Raw genomic sequence first — 23263 nt, forward strand, 5'->3', positions numbered from 1 at the left:
ACAGAGAGGGAGGGAAGGCTTGCAGGGGTGAAGGCTGGGCTCATCTGTCCCCCACACACCCCAGACACCCACTCTGGTCAGACGCTGTATAGGATGCCTGATCTTGGCCCTGAGAGTCTAGTGAGGGAAAGAGTGACCGCACAGTGTGGCCAGGCCTGTGAGAGAAGGAGGCCTCTGATCCAGCCTGTAGGTGGGTAGGTCATAGAAGGCTTCCTGGAGGAGGAGAATTCCAAACTCATCTTTAAGTGTGTGTATGAAGTGCTAGGTAAAGAACGGACTTGAGTCCCCAACAGGGTATTGTCAGCTCTCTGCCCTCCTCTTCCTTTATCCCTTGATCAGTGCCCCTTGGTCATGCTATTTCTAATATCATCTCTCATGATTACCTTTGATCCTCCCAGTTCTTAGGCTGAGGCACAGCAGAGAGTCACACTCCATTTGATGATGACAGGACAGAAGCCAGAGAGAAACAGGACTTGCCTGGGGTCCTACATGCCGTCCGTGGTGGAGCCAGGCTCCCGGAACAGTGTGTCTCCTTTCAGGGTCCACCCAGTACCCTCTGACATCCCAATTTAGCACTAAAATAGGAAGTCCAGATGCCTAGCGTAGCTGTGGGCTGGCCTCTCAGGCCCCAGGCCAGGTAGGCACATGGCCATGTCTGGCACAGTGCCCACCCCACACCACTGAGCTGAGGAGCAAACGTGTCAGGCCTGGGGACACACACCCTTGGTCATCTAAGCACAGGCCCTGCCCCTTCCCAGCTGTGCAGATGCGGGCAATTCGTTTCCTTTTCTGATTCTCCACTTTCTTACCTGTAAAAGGAAACTAATAATCTGTCTCTCCAGACTGCTAGCAGGATTAAATGAGCTAATTTAAGTATGCTCCTGGCACATAGCAGAATCTCAATAAGAGGCCATTCCCAGCTGTTGGAAAGGGCCCTAGCAAAGGTCCGGAGGCAGAAACTGTGTCTCACCTGCTCCTGGTACTGTACCTGGCACAGAGTCAATGCTTAGTAAATATTTGTTGAAGGACGAGTGAACAAATAAAGGAATTAATCTAGAGTAACTTCCCAGTGACGCAGAAATTCTCAAAGAGAGTCATGTCTGAATCCTGGTTCTGCTGCTTTCTAGCTGGCGGCCTTGGGCACATGACACTGGTCAGCGTTCAATTTCCTCATCTGTGACATGGACATTGACTGCTGCCTCGTGGAGGAGCTATTTGGAGGTGTCCGTGAAGTGGGGCTGTGTCCACTAGCAAGTCCTGCGCACGGGAGAGGCCCTGTGACCAGCCCCTGTCTGTCAGCGTGGCTAGAACCTGCCTGAGCATGCATTGCAGCTTTGCTCCCGACTGAGCCCCTTGGCTCCAGGACTCATGGAGGACTGACCACAGACTCTAGGCCAAGGTCTATTGGGCTGGGAATCCGGGCTGCCAGGCAGGCCAGAGCAGGTACAGGCCGGGGTGAGTCAGCTCGGCAGCCAGGCAGCCCGCCCACCCACGGCAGCCCAAAGCCTCCCCATCATAGCAACGCACTAATCCTAGCAACCAGCTCATTCTCTCTTGAAACCCCCTCCCATCCCATTACACAGAAGAAAAAACCAAGGCTCAGAGAGGGAGAGTAAGTTGCCCTGGTCACATCTAGTGAGATGTAGGGTGACACGGCGGACATGGGACTCATCATTAGGTGTGGGAGCTCCCTGGCTGCAAGAGGTTCTAACCATCCGGACTGTGGAGCCAGCTGTTAGGTCAGCGGAGTCAAGTCAAGATTCTCGGGATTCAGGCCTCCACGATGGTGCTGCCCCCGCTGGCTTCCATGCTCACCCCTCCATCTCTGGCCCATGCTCTGTACATTTCAGCCATATGGCGCTGCCCTGCCCCTAGGCACCCCCTGTGCTGCAGACCTCTGGCCTTTCTCTGTGCCCTTCCTGCCACTGAAATGTACCCACAGCCTACCCTTTCCATCCAATTCCTACTCACCTTCTCAGAGGCAGATCAAAAGCCAAACCCACCCATTAGGATGGCCATTATAAAACACAAAACGAAACAGAAAATAATAAGTATTGACAAAGATGTAGAGACCTTGGAACCTTTGTGCATTGTTGGTGGGTGTGTAAAATGATATAGCTTTTATGGAAAACAGTATAACAGTTCGTCAAAAAAATTAAACATAGAATTGATCTGAGCAAGCAATTCCACTTCTTGGTGTATCGCCAAAAAGAACTGAAAGCAGGGACTCAAACAGATATTTGTATACCCTTGGTCATGGCAGCATTGTTTCCTATAGCCAAGGTGCAAACAACCCGAATGTCCACTGATGGATGAATGGATAAACACAGTGTGGTATATACATACATATGATGAAATATTATTCCCTTTAAAAAGGAAGGAAGTTCTGACAGAGGCTACAACATGGATGAACCTTGAGGCTAAGTGAAATAAGCCAGACACAAATGGACAAATATTATAACATGCCACTTATATGAGGTCATTAAAGTATTCAAATTCAGAGAGAAATTCAAATTCAGAAAGTGGAATGGTGGTTACCAGTGGCTTGAGGAAGGAAGGAATGGGGGGGGGTTACTGTTTAATGGGTACAGAGTTTCACTTTGGGGGAGATGAAAGTTCTGGAGATGGATGGTGGTAATAGCTGCATGACAATGGGAATATTCTTTTTTTTTAAGATTTTATTTATATATTTGAGAGAGAGGACAAGCAGGGAGGAGGAGCAGACGGAGAGAGAGAAGCAGGCTCCCCGCTGAGCAGGGAGCCCCATGTGGGACTTGATCCAAGGACCCCAGGATCATGACCCGAACCGAAGGTAGACGCTTAACTGACTGAGCCACCCAGGTGCCCCAACAATGGGAATATTCTTAATGCTACTGACTATACACTTAAATATGGTTCAAGTGGTCAGTTTTATGTTAAGTATGAGTTGCCGCAATAAAAAGAGGGGAAAAAAGCCAAGCACTCTGGGAATCTATCCCTGATGCCCCCAAGAAGGTCAGAGCCCAAGTGTCATCTCATCATCACCAGGAATTTATAGCAATAATTTTTTATTAAAAAGTATTAAATTTTATATTGTAAAATTACAGGTGAAACCTAACACCAGAATGATATTTTTAACTTACCTTTTTATTGCTCAAGTCAATTTTTTTTCCAGGTTTATTAATTGGCTCTATTTCCACTTTTGAAAACACTGGCCTATTTGTCGAGAAGATGAAGGAACAGGGTCTCAGGAGCCCTGCCCAGGTGGAATGAGGGGTGGGAAGGTCTCAGAAGCTCAGACTTGCTGCACAGCCCAGGCACTGGAGGACGGGCAGCTTGCCGCAGGGAGCATAGCCTAGCCTTCCCGAGGGCAGGGAACCAGTGCTAGTCCTGGGGGAAGACTGGTAAGAGAAAGAAAACTGGACCACAGGTGGTGTACAGGATGGAGTGGGAACCAAGGGGGAGCAGTGGAGCTGCTGATAGTTACCCAGGGTGACATTCACCAGGTTTACCCTGGATATCTACCTTGGGGGAGAGAATGTGACCCTCATGTCACAGATGAAGAAAGTATGCAAGTGCGAAATTATGAAGTGGGTTCATAATTATGAAGGTCAGAGGTTATTAGGGATGGAGAACCAGGATTAGAACCAGCACATGGAGCCCCAGAGTCTTTCCACAGTGGCCAACTGCAGGACTGAGAGAAGTCAGGGGAATCCTAAGTGGGGGAGCCTGATAAATCATGGCCTAAGGAGGCGCAGAGAGAAGTGGCAGGCTCCCTTGCGGGGGAAGGAGAACACAGGAACTGCGGAGAGGATGGGAGAAGCAGCAAGAGTGAGGGGGCTTCCGCAGGCAGCTGGAAGTCACTAGCGAGCTCACACAGAGAGCGTGGAGAAGTGCCCACGGAGAAAGGGCCTGGCTCGGGTTCAGCCAACTGGGTTCGGGGCTGCTTGGGCACAGCTCCCGTTCTGTGACCTGGGCAAGTCCTTTCCTCCTGAGCCTGTTTCCGCGTCTGCTGGGCAGAGAGAGTAAAAACAGGCCTTTTGCCATGCACCGTGGTTTGCGCGCCCTGCACTTGGCAATGCACCTGTTTTTCTGGCGCACCTGGTTGTGCAATGCTGGCGTCTAAGAGCCGCTGAGCAGCGAAACCAGCCGACACACCCACAGGGCGCTCCCGGAGCCGACGCTCAGGCCCTCCCACAGAGGGAGGCGCCCCGGGACCCGGAGGCGGCAGGACCCTGGGCTTCCGCGCGCGCTGCCCCTCGCCCTCCGCGCCGGGCTCGATCCGGGGCGCCCCAGCCACGTCCCCCCATCCCCCACCCCCGCAGCCCCCGGGGCAGGGGCGAGGCCCGGGGAGCAGCGGGGCTGCCATGGCGGAGCCGGAGGCCACGGCCGAGGACCTGGACGCCCTCATCGACGACCTGGACTACCTGCCGGGCCACTTCCACCTGGAGATGCAGCTGAACTTCGAGCCGCGCTCGCCGGCCTCGCTCCGCGCCCGGGACCTGAAGCTGCAGCGGGACGGCTTGCAGCAAGAGCTCGAGCTGGCGGCCGCCCCGCAGCGCCCCGCCGTGCGCCACCTCCTAGGCACCTTCGCCTTCTACCTGGACGAACTGGACGAGGCCCGCGAGCTCTTCCTCGAGGTGGCCCGCGAGGACCCGGGCAACCTCAACGCCTGGGCCAACCTTGCGCACGTGTACGGGCGGCTGGGCCAGGAGGAAGAGGAGGAGGCGAGCGCCGGGCGGCTGGCCGGCCTCATGGGCCTGGCGGCGGAGCGCGAGGCGCCGGGGGACCCCCAGCGCCGGGCGGCGCGCTGCCTGGCCGAGCAAGGCTATGCGCACGGCTTCGACGTGGGCTGCGCCAGCCCGGAGGAGCGGGCGCAGGTGCTGGCCGCCGGCATCGCGCTCTACGACAAGGCGCTGGGCTACGGGCAGCAGGTGGGTGACCCGTCCCCAGGTCGGGAGGGCTGGGGTCGTGGCCCCCAACGTCTGCAGGGACGTCCCCGCAGACTCTCCCCAAACCCCGGCCCTTTGGCTTCCGGGACACCCTTCCAGGGCGCCTCTCCCAGACCAGGCCTGTAGCTTTTCTCTGCTAGGGCGTGGACCTGCTTCCTAGCGGGGCAGTCTGCCTAGGTTTCTTTTCTGGCAACGCCGCAAAATCCGCGTTGGCCAACTCATCCTCTCGTCTTGCTTCTCCCAGCAAGTACCTGTCCAAGCGCCTGTGCACATCGCCTAAGTAAATGGCACAACCAACCGCACAACCCAACGTGGGCAGCATTCTTACCTCCTCCCTCCTCCCCCTCACACCACCTTCCCCATCCACTTAGACCCCAAATCCCTGTCCATTCGGCCTGCCCATATCTCTGAGATCTAGCCACTCCTCCCCAGCCTCCCTCTGCCAGCCCAGCCTCCGTCATTTCCTGCCTGACTAGTTAGTTGCCATCATCCCGCCTGGGTCCCTGCCCTCCTGCCTGACCCTTCTGCTTGGTCCTCCACCCTGCTGCCAGCATCATGTTGCTCAGTCTTATCAGCCACGACCCTGAGCTGCTTACACCCCTGGTAACTCCCCACTGCCTGGCAGATAAGTCCAAGGCTCTCTGGTGGGCACCTGAGACCCTCCATGCTCTTCCTCTCTGCTCTCTCTCTGCCAAGTACCCCCTTCCAGACATGCTTTTGCTACAGCCTGCTTCCCTGTGTCCCCCCAGTGGGCAAGTCTCCTTATAGCTCACCTTGCCACTCTCTTGGCCTCTTTCTATGATGCCCTTCTGCTCCACCTTTGACTGGGAGGTTCTCCCCAGTCTTGGGTTTGTCTCAGGCATCCCCTCCTCCGGGAAGCCTCCCCTGACTTCTGCAGGCTGGGTCAGGTGCCTGCCCTGGGCTCCCACAGCACTGCTCATACTGTCCGTTCACAAATCTGTCTCCTTAATTCAGCCTTGAGGTCTCTGAGAGTGGGGATAACATCTGTCTGGTTTATCACTGCAAACCTTATACTGGGGACAGTGCCTGGCACACAGTGGCGCTCAATAAATGTATCTTGAATACTTGTATGGGCAGAATAGGGCCTGGCACTGAGTAGAAAAACACCAAGTATATTAGTCACCTATAGCTGCATTAACAGACACCCTCCAAAACTTAGCAGCATTTATTATCTCGTAGTTTTTGTGGATCAAGAATCCAGGCATGGCTTAGCTGGGTGCCTCTGGGCTATGTTCTCATCTGAAGGCTGGCTCAGCTGGGGAAGGACCTGCTTCCAAGCTCACTCGCGTGGCTCTAGACAGGATTCAGTTCCTCACTGGCTGTTGGCCAGAAGCCCCCCTCAGGTCCTTTGCCATGTGGGCATCCCATCACTTTGGCTATATTCTGTTCACTAGACGTGAGTCACACTAGGTCTAGTTCACACTAAAGGGATGGAACTACACAAGGACATGAATACCAGGAGATGGGGATCACTGGGAGCCATCTCAAAGGTTACCTGCATTAGATGACAGAGGGCATTATTCTCCTGTTACAGAAAAGGAAACCACAGTTCAGAGAGGTACGGTGACTTTTCCATGAAGACAGGTTTAGCTGATAACCATGATGTTTTATAATGGCTTAGATTCGTGATATTTAAATAACAACAAGCCTTCACACAGGGCTCCATTCATAAAACCTCTGTACACTCCCTTGGAGCCTTTTCCCACCCAAAGCCTTTTCCACCTTCAGAGAGGAAATGTGGAGTCCAGACCTCAGGGAATGCAGGGTGGAGGGCACAGACTTGAGTTCAAGAGAGCAGCGCAGGGTAGAGGTTAAGACGGGAGACTCTGGGTCAGACGGTCCAGGTCCAAATCCCAGCCCCACCCCCCCCACGCTGTCTCACCTCCAGTCCATCCTCAGCATCTCGGAGCTTCCATTTCCCTCCCTGTAAAATGGGGATTATAATGGTACATATGTCCTGGGCTCCCTCCACTCTAAGAGGAGGGCATTCTCAGTTGGTTGATGTCATAATGAAGAGCTGATATTTGGAAAGCACTTGGAAAAGAGTGTGCAAAGAGCCAGCAAATCGGACACAACGCCCACCTCACCCGGGCTGGCAAGCCCCCAGTGCCTCGGTGGGGGGGCAGGGCTAGCTGTGGCCATCTCGTAGGGCCCACAGGGACCCAGGTGTTCTGTTTTAAAGCCTGAGCCCGAGGCCCTGAATGCCTGCCGCCCTCAGCAGGAGGCATGGACAGCATAGTGTGTATTGAGTGTGGTCCCAGCAGCAGAGCAGGGCCTAAGGGGTCCTGAGCTAGGAGCCAGGAGGCCTCCTGGGCCTTCCCTTCTGGGCTGTGGTTTCCCCCCCCTGTGAAATGGGGGCAGAGAGGGGGATGGTCCACAAGGTCCCTTCCTGCTCTCAGGGGGGAAGACTACCTGGAGGAGGTGAGCGTGGAGGCAGAGGTTTAGGCATAGGGATCAAACAGAGTCCAGCATCTCTCTCCCTGCCGTCGCCGCTGGTCAGCCTAACCATGGTGGGGGCCACCCCCCACCCCCACCCCCCCCGTGAGTGACCTCCCAGAGGACAGTGTCAAGCAGGGTGCTGCCCAGGGCTTCAGGGAAAGAACTGACTGCTTCAGGTGGGCGGTGGCCCGGCACCAGGCTCCATGCTCTCCTTGGGTCTGGACAGCGCGGCTATAGTCATCCCCCCATCACAGGAGAAGGTTGGGGATTTGGAGTCCCCATTTTGTCATCTGAGAATTGGAAGAGATCATGCCCCTAAAGCACCGGACCAGAGTAGATGCTCAAGAAATGGCCATATCGGGGGTAACAATGATGATTTCACTGTAGTTAGAGCAGAAGGCCTGGGTTCAAGCACCTAGCTCTTTTATCATTTTGCTGTGTGGCTTTGGACAAGTCACTTTTCGTCTCTGGTCTTGGCATCTGCTTCATGAACGTTAATAATAGTGATCTCTGCCTCCGATCAAATCATGGGGTGAAAGTGCCCATAAACTGGCAAATTCTGGGCATGTCTGAGAGGCAGGTGCTCAGCATCTTAACGTTTATTGAACACCTACTGTGTGTCAGCTCTCCAGATATTGGAGTCTGCAATCCAGGTCCCGGGGGTAGAATGGCAGTGACGGAGTTTGAGAGAAGGGAGACACTTCCTTTCAGCACGAGTGACATAGGCTTCCGGAAGGAGCAGGAGTGTACTGGCGGGAATGAGGTGAGGGCACTCCCAGCAGGGGCGTGGTGTGTGCGAAGGTCCTGCGGTGAGGGCCTGCAGAGCCTGCGGGTGTTAATGACGGCTGAGTGGCTTAGAACGAGGGCAGTCCAAAGCTGCCCACGGAAGAGCCCAGGCTGGCTGGGGAACTGCTGACTCGATCTCTGAAATCTGCTTCCTGCCCTCCTCTTTAGCTGCTTCTGACTTCCCAGCAACTGGAAACCACCTCTGCTCCTCCCAGCATGCTGTGCTGTTTCATACCCCCCTGCCTAGCAAGTAGACTCCATCCATCAAAACCCCGCTCAGATGTCACCTCCGCCTTGAAGCCTTCCTTCACACAACACGCAACTTCACACAATAATACTTACGAATGTCTTCCAGACACGATCTTAGTCCCCACAAGAACCTTCTGATCCCAAATCCTAGCAGGAACTGAGGCATAGCTGGGCTCAGTAACTTGCCCACGGTCACAGAGCTAGTAAGTGGCAGTCGAATCCACCCCATTCTGTCTGACCTCAAAGCCTTTGCTCGTTCTGGGGAGGTCAGAGAAGTGGGGGCACGCTAAGTGCAGATGGTTGCACGGACCACGTCCTGGAAACTAGGGCAGAGGAAGTGTCAGGAGAGAGGAGGTGGGTTGCCATGCGTGTGTGGAGGGGGGAGGGGGGGAAGAGGGGAGCAGAGATGAGGTCAGAGTCAGGGCCAGGGCAGGAGGAGGTGGGACCCCTGCTGAGAGGGTCTGGCCCACGGGGGCCCAGCGGGGGGTGGGCGGCTGGTGGTCTCGCCCACCCTATGCTGTAGCTACAAGAGATTTTTCCAGCCTCCCAGGGCTGGCACTGTCTCAGGCACGGAGGAGCCTCTGGTGCTCAAAGGATAAAGGGCAGCTGAAGAACCAGTGCTCATCTGCCAACTAAAATGACAAGAGAAAACCTTAGAAAGTTAATAATTCAGCCCAGAATCCAAAAATAAGTCCAGCGTGTGTGCGTGCGTGTGCGTGTGTATGTGTGTGTTGGGGGGCATGTTTGTGACTTCTGTTCTCAGCTCTTCACTCCCTCCTGTTTTTCTTTAAGTCACAACAATGTGAGGAGGCCGGTTGCTCTCACCTGTCATTACTACCCTCCGGCCAGCAACCCCGTGGTGCGGGCGCGGGCGCGGGCGCACACACAGTCTTGGGTGGATTCTTGGTGACAAATCTCAAAGCGGGGGCGAGGGGGTGTTAGGAGCTTTGGAGGTAGACAGACTGGGTTAAAATTCTGTCTCCATCACAGGTGGTACAGATAAGTCACTTTACCTCCCTGAGCCTCTGTTTCCTCATCTGCCAAATGGGATTCTAAGGCCCATCGCCCTGGGTGGCCGTGAGGACTGAGAGAAGTCAGAAGGCTGCGGGCAGGGTGCACGTCCTGTCAGAGCCCAGCCTTCTCCCTGCGCCTGGGCCTCTCTCTAACCCCCCACCACTCGGTGTCCAGCATAGGGTGGGACACCCGAGAGCGGTTTGTAACTATTGTTAAATTTCATTTCACTGAGTCACTGGCCTTTAAGTCTTCAAATCCCTATTTTTTTTAAATAAGGTAACTTGAACCTCTGTTTCTCTAAAAAGTACCCCCGTCCCAAGCTAACTCAGGTTCTTGATTGTCTTCCCCTTTACCCAAACACTGGTGGCTTGACACACAGGTGCACTCACGCAGGCCTTCACCCCTGCTCACGGCCCAGGGTGATAGTACGATGATGGGTGCCAGGCCCGGAGTTCAGAATTTTACATTCATTAGTGCATTTGATTGTTATTCAGACTTCACAGACACACTGCCAGTTGAGTAGTGTGATTCCCCATCACACCAAGGACGTAACAGACTCCGCGAGGGCAGCGGCTTGCCCAAGGTGACCCAGCGCGCCGTGGCCATGCAGATCGCACCCCCAGCCGGGCGGGCAGGGAGGGAGGCAGTGCTTACAGGCCTGGCAGACAGCCTCACAAGCCAAGGTGTGGACATTCCAACCAGCCACCACACCCAGCGGGGTGGGGACGCGGTAGGAAGGGCCAAGAGGGCAGAGCTGGTCGGTAGCCCCAGGGTCCCCTGCATGCACACGCATGCACATGCATGCACACACAGACACACACACACACACACACACACACACCCTTCTGTACCTCTACAGCCACCGAGAAGGCCAGCTCCAGAGCTCCTGACAGAGCTTTGGCCTCCCACGTGGTCCCCCTCTCCTTCCACCTTCCTTCCTCCCTCTCCCACTCCTCCAGCACTGCAGCTGCCCTGAGACCCCTGGGCCCTGGGCAGATGCACTGGTATGACTGTGGTCAGAGGGTCCACGTGGGAGTCCACAGCCTGCAGGGGATCGCTTCCCTGCTGGCCATGTCCGGGTGCCCTGGGCCAGCTGCTTAGCCTCTCTGGGTGTCCATGTGTGTGAAATGGGGACAATGGTGCCTGCCTGACAGGGTTGTGGGAAGTGTCACTGTGCTCACAGACAGAAGGCCCAGCCCTAGCAACATTGATGGTCATGGGCTTCCCATCCTCATCCCCCGATGGGGCTGCCAGGACCTGGGATGCAAGTGAGCCCCGGGTCTCTCCTTCTCAGCGAGCCCCCACCCTCCTCTCTGGTTCCTCCTGCCCTTCCTGAGGTCTCCCTCAGCCTAGCCCCAGCTAGTCTTGGGAAGAGAACGATGGCATTGGGGAGGACCCCACTCCAAGTCAGGGGCCAGGATAGGGTTCCTGCCCCAGCCCTGCCCCAACTCACTGTGGGTTAGTGAGCAAGTCCCCTCCCCTCCCTGTGTCTCTGTTTCCTCCTCTGTCAAGTGAGAGCAGTGGACTAAGGTGGCGGCCAGAGTGATTCAGGAATAGGAAGGACTTTGCGAAGCAGAGAAGTGGGGGAAGAAATGAACCTCCTGGCAGAAGAAAATGCATACACACATGTGGGAAACCACAGCTTGGGGACCGTGGGGGACAGTGTCTTGAGGACTGAAGAGTTGGAGATCACGGGCAGGGTTTCACCTCCCATGGTGCTTGCAAACACACACCCCCCCCCCACACACACACACGACTCCACAAATCTGAGTGGTTTGATTGGGTTCAGTGAGGAAAAGAGATGGTTAACACTGGAAAGTGAGCTAGGTACTGTGTACTCATGTACTTTTCATAGATGATCTCGTCTGGTCCTCACAGAAATGCTGGGAAACCAGAAGTGGTATTAGCCCCTTCTACAGATGAGCAAACTGAGACTACAGAGGTGTAGTGACTTGCCTAAGGGCACACAGCCAGGAGTGGCTGCCGGGAACTGAACTCAGGTCTCTTGGACTTAAAACAGGCTGGGGCAGCTTTCCTGGGCTCTGGCTCCAGGCTTCTGAGGGCCTTGGAGTCACTCACATTTCTGAGTTTGCTGCTGGCTTCTCTCCCTCCGTACCTAGCATGTTTGGGAAGTGGGTTTCCCCTCCTCGTTGATAGAGGATCCCAGCGTCCAACTTGCCTTTAACATCATCTGGCCCAGCCACCTCTTTTACGGGAGAAAAGAATGTTAAGGGCACATACAGCACAGACCCATGGGAGGAGCTGAGAACATTCGGGCATCACCGTTATTACTGCAGGAGGCGAGACACTTCTTCAGACCCACCCAGTCTCTACTGGCTCCAGGGCTGGGTTTGGACCCAGAACTAGACAGGGTCCTTTTTCTCTAAGGACAGTGGGATAGAAAAGTGGCTCAACACAGTCCTGCGAGTCTAGGGAACGAGTGCAATGCAAAGATGACTCACCGCGGTGACATGACAGACCTAGGACCAGAAGGGGGGTGAGAACGGGAAGCTGCGGTCAATCTGCTCAAATCTTAAATTCCGTGAAGACCATCCAGGGAAGCCAGGACAGGGAGGCATAGGTGACTTACTTCCATGGCATAGCACCGCCCCTTCAGATCCTCTCCACCAATCACATTGACCACATGTGACACAGGCGGGCCAAGTGGGATCATCCCATTTGTGGATGCAGAAGTGGAGGCCCAGGCTGGGCTGGGGGCCTTTCCAGGATCCCTGGGGGAGGCAGAGGCAGGAATGGGACTCCAATCCCAGCCCTCCATTTATCTCCGCAACCCCTGTGGCAGGAGCTGGGCAGGGGTAGAACCCCAGCCCTTGCCTTTCTGGTGCGTGTCCCGCAGGTGGGGTGGGGGCGGCGCTCGGTGTGCAGAGCAGGCAGGCTGCTCTGTGTCATCACAGAGGACATTCCAGTTGTGCAGGAAGAACGTATTCCTGAGGCCTGCCACCTTGTGACTTTTATTTCTGCAGCATCAGCCTTCACAGGGTCGGCGTGATGAGGTGGAAAGAACAGGGGCGTTGGAGGAAGCAGATGTGAACTTGAATCCTGGCACTTCCACCCCGGGCTGTGGGGCTGGGCGGTGGCTTTTTTTTTTATTAGGCTCTGTTTCCTCACCCAGAAAAGGAGGCAGATGCATTGCACCTTCTCAGGCTGCTGCGAGGGTCCAGTCCACGGAGGCACTGAAGCGCCCAGTGGAGAGTCGATGCTCGGAAATGTTCATGCCCTTTGCTCCTTCACATCCCCCTCTCCTCGAGGAGAACTAGTCAGCTCTCGGGAAGGGAATCAGAAATGGAGAGTACAACGTCATCAGGGGCAAAGTTCAAATTGCAAGGCAATTATTTTCCTGCAGAACCAGCAAGGTCTCTCTATAGCCTATCCAGATGCATAAAGATTCCTCGCTCATTGGTATATTAAAAGATTTTCTACTGAAATCCTTGAAAATAGCCAAGGCCCACAACATTTCCTTCTTCAGGGGGCCCCCTTTTGAAGTAAGTGGGCCAGTCAGGATCCTCCCTTGTACCCACCAAGTTAACACAAGCCTGCCCTGTAATGGCCTATCCTGATCCTCTTCTCTGCCGGGTCTGCCAGATCACCTACCTTTGTCGCTTACCCACGCAGCTGTAGGAACCTGGGTCTTCAGGCTTTTCTGAGGATCACAATTCTGATCCTTTGGCTCATTTAAAAAAGAGATCCACCGACCAGCCCACCATCCCTCAGGTCCCCACCGTGCACTACAGCGAGGATCTAGTGCATCAGAGGGCCTATTAAAACCCAGGTGGCTCCCCTCCCCGGCCCCCCGCCCCCTGCTGCAGAGTTCCTGATTCAGTGAGTTGAGAACTTGCATGTCTATCAAACTGCAGGTGCTGCCGCTGCTGGGCGGGGACAACACATTGAGAACCACTAGTCTAGTCTTTAGGGGCAGGGGCTCTGGGGCTGGGCTGCTGGGGTCCCCGCTCTGCTGCCTTCTAGCTGTGCCGCTCTGGGCCACCGTCGCTTCTTCTGTAAAACCGGGGTAATCATAGTCACGACCTCATAGGTAACCCTGGGGGTTGAATGGGTTCACACATGTACACTATGAGCCTGGCGCATAGCAAGTGCTCAATAAAATTTGCTATTATCAGTATAGCGACAGAAGCACCATTTCCAGGTTTCAGTCTGGGCTTACACTGGCTGTGTGACTTTGAGGACATGGTCCCACCTCAGTTTTCCCATCAGTGCTAAGAGAGTAATGGTAACTCACTTTACATTCCACACGGGATGGTCTGAGGACCAAATGGAATCTGTGTGTGTCCACTCTGTAAATGGTAAGCACTGTGCAAACACTTGCGGGCTAGATGTGGTGGGAAGGTAAATGAGGGAGGTAAGAGCGTGGGCCTCCGGGGAGCAGGGAAGTGTCCTGAGGACCCCTTGCCTGAGGGCTGCACCTTACTCAGTGAGTCCCAGGGTCTGAGGATTTCACTTGAGGGTCAGCGCTGGTGCCTGGGCCTTGCCCAGCTCCCTCCCACCGATCTGCCATGGAGTGGCGGCCTAATGTGAGACCCCCTCCAGCCTGCAGCCTTGGCTGGCCCCCTCTCCAGACCCCGGAACCCCCAGTTCACAGGGTTGTGAGGAAGACCCAGCAAGAGAAAGGGTGGTGTGCTGTCCAGAGCCCACGCTGGGCAGGCCCTTGGGGAACACTCCTCCTCTGGCAGAAGCCCTCTCCGGGCCTCCCGGGCTGCTTCCAACATCTTGCCTCTGGGAGCTATCAACTCTGGAAGTGAGAGCCTTGCAGCCCTAAGAGGTTTCAGGGCAATTTTATTCTCCAGGAGAGAGGTTGAACAGCCCCTCCTTCTCCGGGAGGGGAGGGGGGAACCAGAGGCCTGTTTAATTTAATTTAACGCACCGTGGCTTGCCAGGTTGCCCCTGGTAACAGCCTCAGCTGCTGCTTTAGTTACAACCAGAAGGATTTTTAAAGAGACAGCCCATTTTCGGGCCAGGATAGCCCAGCAGAGTGCATGGCGTCCACCAGATTTCATCACGGGGATAGAGGATTAAAGCTCAAGCCAGGTGAGACCTCAGACTAGATCTGTTTGGGCCATTAACTCCACTCCAAATCTGCAACCCCATAAGCCCTCCTGAAAACGTCACTCTTCAGCAGAATCTGAGGAGGGACTACATTTGGGATTTGTCATTGCGATGTCACTCAGCTAGCTACTTTTCTGAAAATCTGTTTTAGCCTTCAAGTTGAAGGGAACCAGGAGAGAGGAGTTACCCCTGCAATTCAGGCATACCGCCACCAGGTGGTGGTATTGCCTGCATAGTGCAAACCACAGCCAGGCTCTTGAATTACTCAAGGATACCAACGGGTTTTAAGCCCCGATACTAACTAGCGTGTTACTGGGTAAATTGCTTCACCTCTGTGGTCTCAGTATCCTCAGAGAAAGAATGCGAGTGATCAAGGAAACAGTGCTGAGGACAATGCTTGGAGCTAGGATTATGAAGGCAAAAATTTAAGTGTCACCTCTGTCTGGTACTAGCTGCGATCTGGGCACATAACTTACTTTCTTGTGGCTTGAATGCCAAACAAGAGGAACAGGGAGAGCCCTGAGGATACCATGTAACTCTCCAACACTGGGGGTCTGTGGAGGGGAGAAAGGTGCTTGGGACCCCACAGGGGATCTGAGGCCCTAATAGCACAGTGGGCGGGTGGGGGCGGGGGTGCGGTGGAGAGCAGGGTGAGCCAGGACCCCTCTGGACTCCAGAGAGGTTGTTGCCCCAGAGGGAACTGGAATAAGTCCCCTGGACAGAGCAGCCTAACCCGCTCAGCTCTAACCCAAGCCAGGAGAAAGGGGTCCAACATTTATGGAGCGCATACTCTGGGCTGGGCACTGCCCCACAATGCCTGCGAGCTCTATATTATTATCCACCTTTGCAGATAAGGACACAGCCTCCCAGAGGTAACTCACGCATCTGGGGTCGCCCGCCTCATAGGGCCAGGCCTGTCGGCCACCTGAGCCTCTGCTCTTGCTCGTGGTCATAGCTTCTTGTCAGAAGCCTGAATGAGGCAGCAGGTTCCGTTTCTCCCTACCAGGACTCAGTTTGGCCAACCTCAAAGTGGGCATGGGGCCAGAGGTCATGAGATCATACCTCTAGACAGTCAGAAAGCCTGAGGCACTTAAGCTTCACTCTGTCACACGATCACACACTGACATCACGTCCCGGTTTTTAGCCAGCATGGCCCCCAAGAGTGGCCCCATGACTCTGAGTCCCCCTTCCTATGTCCCAGGTGCCATGTTGGTAGAACAGGTAAGGTTATCCACCAACCCATCCTAGTCTTTTGCTTTGACAAATGTTCTCCACTGAGCCCTCGAGGATGTCCTCCAACCCTTGGCAACTGCCGCCCTCCCCTCCGGACAGCCCTGTCCCCAGCTAAAGCCCCATACACGTGTTCCCACCTAAGTGACAGGAGGACTCTCCAAGGTGGTGTGAATGTAAAAACACACTGGATCTGGGCACCGCCTTTTCCAAGGCTCCCCACTGCCCTGCACATGAACCCCAGGACCTGAGCCAGGCCCTCGGGGGCGCCTCCTGATGTGCCCTTGCTGGCTCATCCTCCCACCCCACAACACACCACGCTCCCTCATCTCCGACTGAGCTTTGGCACACGATGTCTCTCCATCTGATGCCTTCTCTCATGGTGTCCACCTGGGTGGTTCCTACTTGTCCTGGAGAGGCTTGTGCCAGCAAGTCCTCCTCTAGAAGCTCTGTGGGCACTCCTGTAACACGCAGGATGCTTCCTCCCATAACCCGTAGCATTCCTTCCACTCGCACTGTGATATGATCTGGCTTTCGCACCAGACTGGGAGCTCCTAAAGGTGGGACCTGCCTTTCCTCTCCTATCCCCATTGTGCCCAGCCTGAGCCAAACAGAGAAGATACTTGGTGAATAGTGGCTAAGAAATGTGATTAGCAGGGCCTCCTCTGGGGGATCTGGCTTGCACCCTGGGTCAAGACCCTGCCTCGATGGGCAGTCACACCTCTCCGTGGGATCGGACTCACAGGACCCCCTTTCTCTCTTCTCCCTCCAAGCTCATCCACAGCCTCCTCAGAACAGCCACATCATAACTTAGTGACATTTCCCCCACATACACCCCACTCACACACACCCTGCCCCAAGCTCACCAGTCACGCCACACGTCTCCACACTGAGCCCTCCATCTGGAATGCTCTTGACCCCCAGCCCACCCTCTGAAATACCACTGCTATTCAAGACTCACCTGACAGCCCATCCTCTGCAAGGCCTTCTCAGAGTCTGTTGGCTGGGAGTGGCCTCCGCATCCTAGTGCATCTGTCCACATCACTCTCATGGCCTTGTTTGGACTTTGCCTCATACGAATGTTATAGGCAAGCTGGTGTGGTAAGGGAAGCATGGGCTTTGGAGCCTAACAAAGGGAGCTCGAGTTCCACCTCTGAAACTTATATGCTGTGTGACCTTGGGCAAGTCATTTTACCTCACTGAGCCTCAATATGTTCATCTGTAAAAAGCAGATGAAACCTACCCAATAAGTTGTGGAGAGATTGAGAGGGTGGGTGTCAGGATCCTGGCACATGGTGGTCACCCAGTCAAGCTCTATTATTTATGCCTGGACCTGTTTTCCTAGCTAGGTTGTGAACCCATTTGGGCCAGGGTGCCGGTCCAATTCGGTGCCTCGTCCCTAAGCACTCAGCACAGGGCCTCACACCACAGATGCCCAGGAATGCTGGCTGGACTGAATGCATTCACTCGGTTGCTGGGAGTCGGGGGGGTTGATGGGGGTCCTGAGCTGAGGAGGCCATGGTGGGTGGGGGGTGGTGAGTGCCGAATCCAGCCTGGAGATCCACGCCAGGAGACAAATGTGGAGGGAGGGAGCAGAGCCCGAAGCAGAGCTGCTGATATGCACTAGGGGTTTTATTGGTTTTCATTAAAATTCCTTCCTGAGGCAGCAGCAGCTACTCCCATAAATAACAGCATAAATATTTTATCTGGTGCCCAAGTTGGTCTAAATGCCTGGTGAGGTTGGCAAGAATAACAGTGGGAAAACCGTTCAGGGGGGTCCTGGGCTGCAGCTGAACTCCATTAACAAGCCCGAAAGGGCTTTCTCAGGAAGGAGGAAGCTGAAGGGTGGCGCCAAAGGAGAGAAACGAGTGGACAGTGGGGGAGAGAGAAGGTGACCAGTGGCTGGTGGGCCCTGGAATGGGGGGGATCCAGAGCACAGGTCGGGGAGCCAGGGGGAGGGGAGCTTAGTTTGGAAAGCAAGATGGAGGGAAGAAATGTATTCCACTCCTGCTCCGTGATGGGCACCTTACTTAGGACATTCACACAGGTTGTCTCATCAAACCTTGTGCAGTCAGAGAAATGAGGTGATTCACCCAAGGTTACTCAGCCACCAGTGGCAGATCCAGGACCATGATTAGAGGTGTACTTGCTGCTTCTCAGGGTTCAGGGCAAGTGCCATTCTCTGCTTTCCTAGATCCCAGTGGAGGAGAAAAGGGGCTGGTACTTCACCATGGCAACGCTCTTCATCAGGTCAGCCTGGGGAGCCCGGGACTGGACAGTGGGGAGGGTGAGGTGTGGCCTGGGACCCGGGGAAGAGGTGGCTGAGTCCATTTCCGTGGTGAGGGCTCCCCAAGTTCTCCTCCATGCCACTGGCCTAGGGAGTACTCGCAGCACCCTAGGGACAGCTGGGAGGGGGTGCCAGCTACCCACATCCCCTTCTTGGCCACAGACTAGATGGCATCTTCCTGGAGATGGGCAGCGAGGAGCAGAAGAGGCTGCCCGCCTTCAACCGCACGCTGGCCCTGCTCCGGCAAGTGCTCAAGTCCTCAGACCCCCACCACCAAGGTAGGGCCACCTGGCTCCCCCTTTACCTGTCACTAGCCCTGCCTGTCACTGTCATTGTCCCCACCTCTAGCATCGTCTTCCTTTTTGGGAGATCCTGTTGCTCTCTCTCTCACCCTCTGTCCCATATACTCATTCGTTTATCTCACAGAACTCATGCACCTTGCACCTTGCTCAGTGATTTCATGCCACGGACCCTCCCTTCGTCTTCCTGGGGGCTAACACCGTGCGTGGAGCTGGCCCCCTCCCTCTCTCCACCCCGCTGCTTCCTAGACACCCCTCTCCCACACTTCACCTCCAGCTCTGGCCTGGTGCTACCTCGGGATGCTGCTAGAGAGGAAGGACACCTTCTCCACCACCCCCATGGGTGTCCACGACTGTGGGTACTCGGGAACCGACCCCCTGGACTGCTTTGGCAAGGTACGTCCCCTGGCCACACCCACTCTCCAAACTGGGATGGAGCGTGACACCCCAGCCTTCTCTCCTGGAACCCGCTGCTTCTCTGGGTGGCATCCCACCTCCATCCCCCATCGTGTGCCCCCCCCCCCCCAGGAAGTGCCCTGGCTTTCCCTCCTCTCTTCATTCAAAACAATGGTGATGTTTGTCATTGTTCCTTTTTGCTTAAGAATCGGACCCTTCCCACGCCCAGTCCCGGAGCCCGTCTCTCCAGCCTTGTCTTCTAAGCTATTTGCCTTGTCTCAGATATACCCTCAGACTTCTCCCTTTCAGGCATGGTTCTCACTGTCCTTCCCCAACCCCCAGTGACATAGTAGAAAGAAGATGGGCTTAGCTGGGGTCTTGTGCCAGCTCTGCCCATGGGCCATGTGACCCTAAGCAAGTCACTTCCATCCCTGAGCCTCATTATGTGTTAATTATGTCATCTGTCTACCTTCTAGGTCATTGAGAGATTCAAAGAAGGTAGTGGTTGAAACTGTTCACTGTAAACTGTAAAGTGCTGTTCAAGCCTTGTTCTTGGGCACCTCGTTTATGTGGTAGTTTCCACACTTAGCTCAGTTTTGAAGTCTTTCCCGGAGGCCAGGGACCCTGTGATATTCATTGACCTGTGCACTCAGCACGGTGCCCTGCATGGAGCACATCCCTAATGCTTGCTGGTGGATAGATTAATGAGCAAGTCCTTGATGAGAGATCTTAGAACAGAATAGAAATGATGGCTCATAAGGATTCTGAGAGTTGTGTCCAATTTAACAAACACACTGCCTTCACCCTTCCTTGAGAACCTAACCTGTGCCCGGCACAGAGATGAGTCCCTGCAGGAGTTCGCTATTCCAGAGGCAGCAACCCACACAGGACAGGCAGTGGTCAGTAACAGTATAGAGAGGAAGTACTGTGATCCCAACAGAAACACTGCACTGTGTACATATGGGGGAGGTAAAAGCTAATTCTGACCCTCCTTCCAACGGCCCTGGGAAACTGGGGGAGCATACCCTGGATGTGTCTAAGGAAGAGAGATTTGCCTGTGTATGGAGGGATTCACTGGACAGGACACATGAACATGGTGGGGAGCATGGGAGTCGGGCTCTTGGGAGTTGAGTGCCAGTGAGTTGTACGCTAACGTGTTAGGTTCCATGATATGGCCAAACTTACTGGCAGGTGGATTTCGGGAGTAAGAGCATGGCAGTGACATGGCTCTATCCAGAGATGGGAGACCTGCTGGTCAGGCAAATAACCAAATAGTTTGCTCTTACCCTTCTCCCTTCCCTAGGCTATTGAGATAGCCAAGGACCAGCCCCCCATCCTGAATCGCCTGGCCAAAATCTTCCACTTCCTAGGAAAGCAGGATATGGCCATTGGAACCTGCAACATGGCTCTAGATATCCTACGAGATCCGGAGCTCAACTGGCAGGCATACTGCACAAGGGCCAAGGTGAGTCAGCCTGCAGGCTCTGCCTCATCCTGCCATCAGGAATCAGAGAACAAGGGCCAGAGGCTAAGACTGTGTTGCCAGAGCCCAAAGGTCATAGGGCCTTCCTGGTGGAAAGGAGCTTAGGAGCCATCAAGACACAAGGTTTGTGTTCTATAAGGTTGTTGAGTGAAAGAATGAAGGAGACCCCCACCCACCGCAGACACCCCTCTACAATGACCTGTCAATGAGCTCTAGCCTCTACTTGGTTAGCACTCAATACAGGCTGACTGACCTGGGTTGAAATCTGGCCTCTCAACTGATTACTCTATCTAAAACCCCATTCCCCAAACTATAAGGTATGGATAATGACCTCTGCCTAGAATGCTTTTCTCCCTGATTGGCTTCCTTCCTCACTTCCTGGAGGTCTTGATGAAAAGGAAGCTTCTAGCACCATCTTACTGAAAATGTCAACCTCTCACCAACATTTTTTGTCCTCTTTCTTGGTTTACTTTTTCTTGTTAGTGCTTATTACTCCCCAACATACTATTTATTTATCATGCATATTGTCTTTCTCTCCCACACTAAAATATATGCTCCATGGGGGCAGGGAATTTTGTTTTGCTCTCTACTGGGGTGCCTAGAACAGTATTAGCACATAACAGGCTCTTGATGAATATCTGTTGAATGAATGAATGAATGAATGAATGAATGAATGAATGAACTGAGCACATACCATATGCTAGATCTTGGCTAGAATATGTTCTCTCAATCGTCATGGGAACTCTCCAAGGAAGATACCAGTGTACTAATTTTTCAGATGTGGAAAATAAGGCTCACAGAGGTTGAAAAACATCCCCAGCTCACATGCTAACAAGGGGAGAGGGGAGGGGCTGGAATTCCGCCAAGTCCAACTGGCTCCGAAGCCAGAGTTCCCGCCTCCCCCACCTTATGATGCTCTCTTAGAACTAGAGCCCACCGGGTTGGGTATAAAGCATTAATACCTTCAGCAACAATGACCCCTTTTACCTACTGCCTCCTTCTCATGCCTCCCCTTCGGAACCTGTAGATTTTTTTAATGCTCCAAGTATGGGGGAAAAGGAGGGGTGAGGATGAAGGCAAGAGTCTAGAATCATTTGTAATTTGATGCTTGTAAGTTGGGGCCACCTTCCATTCTTTCCAAATTGCTTATGTGGACTCTCACAAAATCTGTGCTGCCACCCTATCTAAAATAGCGCTGTCCCCCAATCCCCTCTAGCCCATCACCCTGTTTATTTTTTCATAGCCACTTGTCACCACTGCATGCCCAGTACCTAGCACTGGGCCTGGCATATGGTGGGTATCCAGTACCTGTTTGTTGAATGAATGAGGGGCTCTTTCCCCCTCATTGTACAGACAGGGAAAGAAACTAAGGCCCAGAAAGGGTGTCATGAGCATAGCTGGCACAGAACTAGGACCTAGGACTCTGGGTCCCAGTGTCAGTGGCCCTCTACTGCACCACAGAACTGCCCTGAGTTGCTGCTGAGAAAAAGACTGGCATCATTTAGGGTAGAAAGGAGGGCAGAGGTCCTTGCTTGGAGCCTCATCCCTGAGCTGACTCTCTACGGCAGATCCACCTCAGAGCCTACCTGCACGACCTGGAGCGAGCCAAGATGGGGCTCGGGGGCATGCCTGACAGGAACCACCTGTCCTGCGCCAAGGCCGATCTGGAGGAAGTGGTCAAGGTGTGCCCAAGCCTCAAGACCTACCTGGACATTGGCCAGGTAAGGCAGCCTCTTGGCTTGAGTAGCCAATGGCTTACTAAAAACCTGTTCACTCTCTACCAAGGCAGGCCTGGGCACTGAGGACACAGGGAGAAATACAGCTAGCCCCCATCCCTGTCTGATACCGTACCCACCTCCTACAGCCATGGTGAGGATTATATGAGAAAACGCACATACAGCATTTAGAACAGGGCCGTGCTCTTTCTAAAGCACTCAGGAAGTGAGGGCCATTACTCTTTATCCAGAAGTGCCTTCTAGGCACAAGGAATGATTACCAAGAGGTGACAATATCATAATTTTCCATACGTGAACACTGAGGCCCAGAGAGTGCCTCGCTCAAGCCGATACGGCCAAGAGTGGTGGGGCTGGAACTGGAATCGCTATTTCTTCTCCTTTTCCGGGGGCGGGAATTTGTGAAGCATCGTCGGAGGGAGGGTGGAATTTTTTTAAAAGCAAGTATGGGCGCCGAACGCCCAGGGAGAAAGGCTCACCCCGCCCTCCCCGGCCAGGTCTACTACTACATGGGTGTGGACGCCGTGCAGGAGCTGCTGGCGGTGGACGAGGCGGCGCTGAACCAGGCGCTGGTCTTCCTGGCCAAGGCCGGCGAGTCGGAGCTGGGCGCCACCCTGCCCGAGCTGCAGCTGCTGCGCGGCAAGTGCCTGCGCATCAAGGGCGAGGAGGCCAACGCGGCGGCCTGCTTCAAGCGCGCCGTGGAGCTGGACGACGCGGGCTCCAGCCACACCGAGGGCTTCGGCTGCCTGCTCGAGGCGCTGCTGGCGCAGTGGAGCCAGGCGCAGCTGAGCGACGCCGAGCTGGGCCGCGAGGTGGACGCGTGGCTGCGCCGCGCCCAGGGCAAGTACCCCGCGGCGCGCCTGCGCCAGGAGCTGCAGCGCGTGTGGCGCGGCCACACGGGCGAGGTGCTGGGCCTGGCCCGGGCCCTGGTGGCTCAGGGCCGGCCGGCGCTAGTGCGGCTGCTCTTCGAGACCATGGAGCAGGACGGCGACGTCGCAGGCGTGCCGCGGGGCCGCCGCGCCTTCTCCCTCTGAGGGGCGTCGAAGCCCCGCCCCGTCGAGGCCCCGCCCTGCCTACAGCTGATTGGGCGCTCAAAACGGGCCTGCCCTGCCATAGGCTGGCGGTTGGGCGGAGCCAATTAGATTCTCTTCCGGGAACTGGGACGGGGCGGTTGAGAGACGAGGGCAGTTTGGCCTGCCCGCGGAGCCACAAAGGCCCGGCTCGAGAGAGCCGCTGAGGTTGGGGCGGACGCGAGAGGCCACCGGGAGACTGCCATTTAAAGCACTGAATTGTGCAAATATGCAGAAAAAGTAAGA

General features: G+C 54.8%; 1 protein-coding gene across 1 annotated transcript; it reads left to right on the top strand.

The window, feature by feature from the left end:
- Positions 1–4346: 4346 nt before the first annotated feature.
- TTC22 (tetratricopeptide repeat domain 22) lies at positions 4347–22981 on the top strand. Its single transcript, XM_045899087.1, has 7 exons — positions 4347–4913; positions 17944–17999; positions 18199–18314; positions 18613–18731; positions 20035–20196; positions 21783–21935; positions 22445–22981. Exons 1-7 carry the CDS (start codon positions 4347–4349, stop codon positions 22979–22981), a joined length of 1710 nt encoding a protein of 569 aa, XP_045755043.1.
- The last annotated feature ends 282 nt before the right edge of the window (positions 22982–23263 follow it).

This window comes from Mirounga angustirostris, unplaced genomic scaffold (assembly GCF_029215605.1).
Source record: "Mirounga angustirostris isolate CCGP_5_RB_7025 unplaced genomic scaffold, mMirAng1.0.hap1 SCAF_4, whole genome shotgun sequence".
NCBI classification, from domain to species: Eukaryota; Metazoa; Chordata; class Mammalia; order Carnivora; family Phocidae; genus Mirounga; species Mirounga angustirostris.